At 43.4% G+C, this 7401-nt stretch overlaps 1 protein-coding gene across 1 annotated transcript in view; it reads right to left on the bottom strand.

The window, feature by feature from the left end:
• Window positions 1-6149: 6149 nt before the first annotated feature.
• Window positions 6150-7401, bottom strand: part of LOC308395831 (uncharacterized protein) — a 29501-nt gene continuing 28249 nt past the window's right edge. Inside the window, exon 19 of the mRNA XM_080880819.1 lies at window positions 6150-7373. Coding sequence (XP_080736945.1) covers window positions 7307-7373 — 67 coding nt within the window. The 3' untranslated portion in view covers window positions 6150-7306. The remainder of the gene's footprint in view (window positions 7374-7401) is intronic.

The raw sequence follows: 7401 nt of genomic DNA, 5'->3' as shown, positions 1-7401 counted from the left end.
CTCCTGTGGCGCCTCCCAGAGGGCAGGAGGGTGAAGAGTCCATGTGATGGGTGACTGGGGTCTTTGATGATTTTCCCAGCCCTTTTCAGACACCGCTTCCTGTAGATGTCTTTTATGGCAGGAAGTGGTGCTCCGGCGATGCGCTGGGCAGTTTTCACGACCCTCTGCAACGCCTTCCGGTCAAAGTCAAAGTCAAAGTCAACTTTATTTGTCGATTCTGCCACATGTACAGGACATACAGAGAATAGAAATTGCGTTACTCTCAATCCCTAGATAAATAGCAAATGAACATTTAAATATATTTAAATATAAAAGTGATTAAAAATGCAAGTAAAATAATTAAAAAGTAAAAATTTAAATAAATGCAATTTTACATATAACAAGAAAGCTATACAATATACAATATAATGGGTAAGTGACATTGAGTGTAAACCAGGCAGAGTAGTGCAAATAGGCAAATAGTGCAAATGGAGATTTAGTAATGTACGGTAAGAGAAAGTGTAACAACAAAGTCTTATGAGGTAATGGCAGTCCAATGCTCCACAAAGTGACTGGTAACTGGTGCAGGCCAGTGAGTGAGTCAGAGAGTGTGTGTGTTTGTGTGTGTGTGACAGAGTTCAGTGAGACCGTGGAGGAGAGAGGGGAGAGGGGGCAGAATCGGGAGGGAGTTAAGCTTCCTGACAGCCTGATGGATGAAGCTGTCCTTCAGCCTGCTGGTCCTGGCCTGGAGACTCCGCAGTCTCCTCCCCGACGGCAGCAGCTTGAAGAAGCTTTGCATTGGGTGCGTGGGATCAGCCGCTATGCAAAGGGCTTTTTTTTTGCTCTGTCCGAGGCAGAGCAGTTCCCGTACCAGACTGTTATACAGTTGGTCAGGATGCTCTCGATGGTGCAGCGATAGAAGTTCACCAGGATGTCTGAGGACAGGTGGTTCTTCCTCAGAGTCCTCAAGAAGAAGAGGCGCTGGTGAGCCTTCTTGACCAGCTTGGAGCAGTTGGTCGTCCAGGTGAGATCCTCGGAGATGTGAACTCCCAGGAACTTGAAGCTGCTCACACGCTCCACAGCCGTCCCCTTAATGTGGATGGGTGGATGTGGGTCAGCATTCCTCCTGTAGTCCACGATGAGCTCCTTGGTCTTCTCGGTGTTAAGCAGCAGGTTGTTTCTGTCGCACCACTCAGCCAGACGATCCACCTCCTCCCTGTAGGCGGCCTCATCGTTGTCACTGATGAGGCCAGTGTATCAAATATTAAAGATATTTTGCATCTCTCATGTTTCTGTTATTCTATAAAAACAGCTGCTTTAAAAACCGATCCAATCAAAGAAACATGAACTTCCATATTGATTAGATCAATACGTACAGCTCTGATGTCACTAACCTCTCCTTGAACTCTTCATTGATGGTGATTTGTGGTCCTCTGCTGGTGAGAAGATGAACTGCATGATGTCGGTTTAATGAGCACAGATGAGATGAAGTGTTTTTAAGTCTGCTTTTTCTAATTGCTCAGGGTCCTGCTCCAGGAAACAGCTTCAACAAACACTGGCTTTCAAAATAAGACCTCAGTCTGAGTTTTTAAAAAAGCTCTTACCTTGGAAGGAATTGACATTTAATATTCATGTTATCAGCCCATCAATGGGTGTTATTAGCAGTTATCAGCTTCATAGCTGTGGCTGAGATTGGCCCTCCTGCACCTGCTAGCAGGCTCAGTTGGTCATTATCACCAATTGGTGAGCTGGATCGCTGTTGGAGGGACGATGATGAATCCAGATCCAGTACAGACAGACTCCACTTCACACTGAGATGGGCGCATGGCAGCTAATGTTACACCCCTGAAAACGGGGAAAGAATCACGAGAGTGATTTTGACTTGCGTCTCTCATGCAGTTCTTTATTGCAATCAAAATGAACATAAATGTTTCACATTCTGTATTGCTTAATGTCACATGGTGGAAGGAAAAGCTAAATAATAAACCAAAATGATAAAGTGCTTACTATACATATACCTGAACATGTTTCCTGACAAAATGGTTGACAATAGAAACGTTTCTAGCTCCTGCCGTTAGCTTAATGGACATTATACAGTACCAAACAGAGGCTCAAAACCACCTTGTCTCTGTGCACAAAACGACTGTGATATAATGCTTCTAAAGCTTACAAAACAATGAAGGGTTACCTATTAAATATCTTAACAATGTACAGATTGCCTATATATGAACTTTGAAACACTTTTACCTGAAAACAGTTGTGTCTGAGATTGTATGTGCAGTTTTTGTGTCTGAGCAGAGAGTGAGCTGGATGGTGTGAGTCCCTGATAATTCTCTCTGCTCTTTTTTGGCCGTGTTGTGTGCACAGAAGGGCCATGGAGGCAAGTTTTGTTCCCATAATCCTCTCTGCAGACTTTATGACTCTTTGCAAAGCCTTCCTCTCTGTCTGTGTAGTGTTTCCATACCAGACAGTGATACCTGCGGTGAGGATGCTCTCTATCAGTCCTCTGTATGCCTGGGTGAGAGGGCGCTGATTTCTGGCTTTCCTGAGCAGCCGAATGAAATAAAGCCTTTGCTGGCCTTTTTTCACTGTTGTTGTGGTGTTGAGAGTCCAGCGCAGGTCTGATGAAACCTGCAGTCCCAGGAATCTGTGGCTGTTTGCCTTCTCCACCTCTGTCCCTTTCACGATAAGAGGTTGCAGGGGAGGGAGTTCCTCCTAGAGTCCAGTATTAATTCCTTGGTCTTGCCATGTTGAGGATGAGGTCGCTTTTCACACCATAGACAAGAACATTGTCTACTCCCCCCTTGATGAGCCCCAGGATGGTGGTGTCCTCAGTGTATTGGAGTTTTCCTGGGTGGAGACACAGTCATGGGTGTACAGGGTGAAGAGTTTGGGGCTGAGGCAGCAGCCCTGTGGAGATCCAGTGCTGACGGTGAGCTCAGCAGACACGTGTCCTCCCATTCTCACCACCTGTTGTCTGTCTGTCAAAAAGTCTGGAATCCAGTTATGGGTGGGTGTTGGGATGGTGAGGTATATCAGCTTGCCTGGGCGGATGGTGTTGAAAGCAGAGCTGTAGTCCAGGAAGAGCATCCTGACATATGTTCTGCTGCTTTCCAGGTGTTGCAGAGTGTGGTGCAGGGCTAATGCTGTTGCACCATCCACTGATCAATTGGGGCTGAATGCAAACTGGAAGGGGTCTATAGTTTCAGGGACAATGTGATTTGAGTCCCTCAAAGGAAGAATTCTGTATCTATAAATGGATCATGGACTTTCTGACCAACAGACCCCTATTTGTTAGGTCAGGGCATAACAGCTCTACCACCATCACACTCACACTGGCGCTCCACAGGGCTGTGTGCTGAGTTCGTTCCTCTATGAATGCAGACCTAGGTATTGATTCAACTCCATCATCAAGTCTGCAGATGACACCACGGTGACTGTCTCATCAGGGACAATGATGAGTCTGCTACAGGGAAGGGGTAAAGCACCTAGCTATGTGGTGCTGACAGTAACCTGCTCCTGAGTACCAGCAAACCAAAGAGCTCATTGTGAACTTCAGGAGGGAGAAAACAAACACCCATGTCCCCATCTACATAAATGGCACAGCTGTTGAACGGGTCTCCAGCTTCAAGGTCTTGGGGACCCACATCTCTGAGAATCTGACCTGGTCAACTAAGACCTCCAGCCTGACCATCAGCGCTTCTTTTTCTTCAGGACACTGAAGAAGAACCACCTGTCTACTGACATACTGGTTAACTTCTACCACTGTGAGATACAGAGCATCCTGACCAACTGTGCCGCAGTTTGGTATGGAAATTGCTATGTTGCTGACCACAAGGCACTGCAGCGGGTGGTGAAAAGACGTCACAGGGACTCTACTTTCTGCCATTGAGGATGTCCACAAGAAGAGATGTCTATGCCGAGCACACATCATTCTCAGGGACTCCTCTCATTCTGCCAATAAACCCCTCCAGCTCCTCCCCTCCAGGAGGCGCTACAGGAGCCTTCAGACTAAAACCAGCAGGTTTAGGAACAGCTTCTTCCCCACAGCTGTCACTCTACTGAACTCAGTCCCCTGCTGAACCTTTCCATCCACACTCACTGTCCATCCACACCCCCCTATCCCTCCCAGTGACAATGATCATGACTGTCATTCATTCTCAACATTCACCATGTGCACACACTGGTTACTGCTATAGTTTAGGACACTGACATAGTATGGTCTCTGTGATAGTGCGTACACTGTTATCTATTATAGTCTGCTCAGAGAGCTACGCTTACACTGTGTTAGATGTATTCATAGCACTCTGTAGATCTGTTTACCTCACACCTCTACATCTGTATATATTTAGCAAATCTGTATATTTGTTCATAGTACATCTGTTTATCTGCCGATCTGTATAGCAGTATAGAACATCTGTATGCTATACAGATTATCTGTATATCTCTACATGTGTATACACAGTACATCTGTACATTTGTCTGCAGTTCATCTGTATATTTGGTCTCTCTGTACATAAACTGTTTATAACTATTCCACCTTTTACACTACCCTTATCTGTATATATCAGTATATTGTGGACTAGAATATGTTTGAGATGCCTCTGAGGATGTTTAGTAAGAAAAAACATTACATCATAAATATTAAGGTGCTCTACTGGAGTGAAGCAACTGGAAAGCTGCACAAGCAGAAATGAACGTTCACTTTTCAGCAACTATTATAGTGGAGCCTGAAGCCTGAACCTACAGCGAGTGCAGCTCTGCAGCCAGATCTGTGAGCTGAACTAAGTGGCAGCAACATAAGCATTTTTTTCCCACAATTTTAAGCTGTTTTTTAGGAATCATATCATGAGATTGGTGTGACTGAGGAGGTGCGAGAATGTATCTGGAAAAAGAAATAAAATTGCCTAATACAGGGGTGGGGAACTCCAGGTCTCAAGCTCCAGTCTCCTGCAGGATTTAGATGTGTCCTTGATCCATTACAGCTGATTTAAATTGCTAAAATACCTTCTAATGGTGGGTGTGCATCCTGACACTACCCCTCAACAGGTCTTGAAGTTCACTAGAGGCCTATAAATAAACTAATCATTTGATTCAGGTCTGTTCACCAGGGTGAGATCTAAAACCTGCAGGACACCGGCCCATGAGGCCTGGAGTTCCCCACCCCTAGCCTAATACATCTAGGACACAATTTAAAGCTTTACAAACTTAATTACGATTATGTTGTCTGAGAACTAACACAGAGCAGAAAACGTACCTTGTGATTGAGCTAATTTTTTATTATTCCTCCACAGAGTGGACCAGCAGAGCTCAGAGGTTCCCAGTGGTCAGTCTGCCCAGCAGCATCAAACACAGCTGGACTCCATATTTATGGTCTGTACATGTACAACAACTATTTTTTACATCTATTCTGTTCACAATCATCTCCATGCTGCTCTTTGTAGACCGGTGGATTGTCAGTGTGTCCAACATGGATCTGATGTTTGGCTCCATGATTTCAGTCTGATTGGCTCATTCATAAAGTATTCTGTTCCAGCTGCTGGAGGACAACATCATCACTTTTGTGAAGGACGAACTGAAGAAGATCCAGAAGGTTCAGAGTCCAGATTACCCAGAATGGGAGGATGATGAGCAGAGGAGCAGCAGCAGAGAGGCATTTGAAGATCACAGTGGACTTCCTGAGGAGAATGAAGCAGGAGGAGCTGCCTGACCGACTCTAGAGCAGTAAGAGGATTTTTGTAAAAAGATTTAACCTTCTGTGTCATGGCACTTGGTCTTCGACCCAGTCTTTCGATCTTTCTGGACTTTACTGGGTTATTGAAATATCGTATGAGGCTAGTTTCATGGTTATGTTTACATCATGTATAACGTATGATTTGGTGTAACAGCTGAATCTTTTACAAATATTGAACAAGTTCTCACAATCACCTCTTTACAATGGACTATAATGTTTAAATGATTTGCCTGTGTGTAATAAACCATAACAGGACATTTCACATATCTGTAGTAAGAAAAATCTCTTTCTGAAAACACTGCACGTCTTTAATGTGCTGCTTGCTTGTGACTTCTTGATGTTGGTAAATACAATAAATGAAAAATACATGTACAACTGTTACGGATTCAAATATTGGGGATGGAGACAAGAGGAAAAACCACAATAACAACACTGGTCCGGCCAGGTTGAGTCAAACGATGATTTTAATGATCACACGCGTGGGAGATGGACACCGTACGCAGACAGCATCAGATCTCAAAATGGTGGAGCATTGATCAAACTCTTATAGCCTCTGGTGCCTCCACCTTATCATAAAAGCCTAAACATTCACACTCTCTCTCACACGGCGCCTAAGCTACGACCTTGGCTGCCTGTTTATCTGCTCCTGCTGAGATGGGGCAGAAAACTCCAGCATGTTCTCTTCTAATCAGACAAATAAGGCGATGACTTTCTGCAAACAGTATTTCTTATAACATCATAAAACAATATCATTCATTCACAATAAATCAGCAGTCTAATGTAATGCAAATCAGTTTAACTAATGCAATAGTTATCAGCTTCTTCTAATTCAGGAGAATAATGCAAACTAAGACTACATAATAATTCACAATCTTTAATTAGGGATATAACATGACATGAAATAATATTAGAATCCCACACATTATGCTTCTGCTGTGAAGTCCTTTTTTTTTGTTATTACTGATATATGATATTCCATCGGGAAGACATGATTATTGAACAAATAATGAACAAGTTCTCACAAACAATTCAGCTGTTACACGTTTCAGTATCTGTTTGTATTTCGTGGAATCAACATTTGTGTGCGAGTACACAAAAATCAGTACAGTTATTGCAAAAGTACCAAAAATAAACTAAGCCGACTCACAACTGTACAATAAAACTGTTACAGCCTCATTTTGTTTTTTCACTAATTGAAAATATTTTAATCACAATAATACAACCTGATGTGTAAATATTGGGATGACCACTAGATGGCTTCAGATCTCCATAAAATAAAAATCCGCAGAAACATGAGACGTGCTCGTTTCTACACAAATAAATAAAACAAAGCATTTTAATAACGACATGAAAAAGAAAATACTCTACAGCAGTTGTTAACACTTACTACGCTGACCTATTATTGCTCTTGTATATTACAGATTAGTATGAAGCAATTGCGAGAGTTTTTACTGAGACCATAAAACTACATCTCCCTGATGATGACGACAATGTTAAAGATGATGGCGAGTGCTTCACCAGATCTCAAACTGCGTGTGCTCCTTGAAGGCTGCTCTGATGATGATAATGGCGATGGTGATGATGGCGAGCGCTTCACCAGATCTCAAACTGCGTGTGCTCCTTGAAGGCTGCTCTGTGCACGATGTTGTTGCTGAAGAGTCTAGAAAGAGACCAAAGCAGAGAGCAGA

Source organism: Rhamphochromis sp. 'chilingali' (assembly GCF_963969265.1).
Source record: "Rhamphochromis sp. 'chilingali' genome assembly, chromosome: 1".
In the NCBI taxonomy this organism is placed as follows: domain Eukaryota; kingdom Metazoa; phylum Chordata; class Actinopteri; order Cichliformes; family Cichlidae; genus Rhamphochromis; species Rhamphochromis sp. 'chilingali'.
The sequence above is the reverse complement of the archived record's forward strand: the minus strand, read 5'-3'. Positions and strand labels throughout refer to the sequence as shown.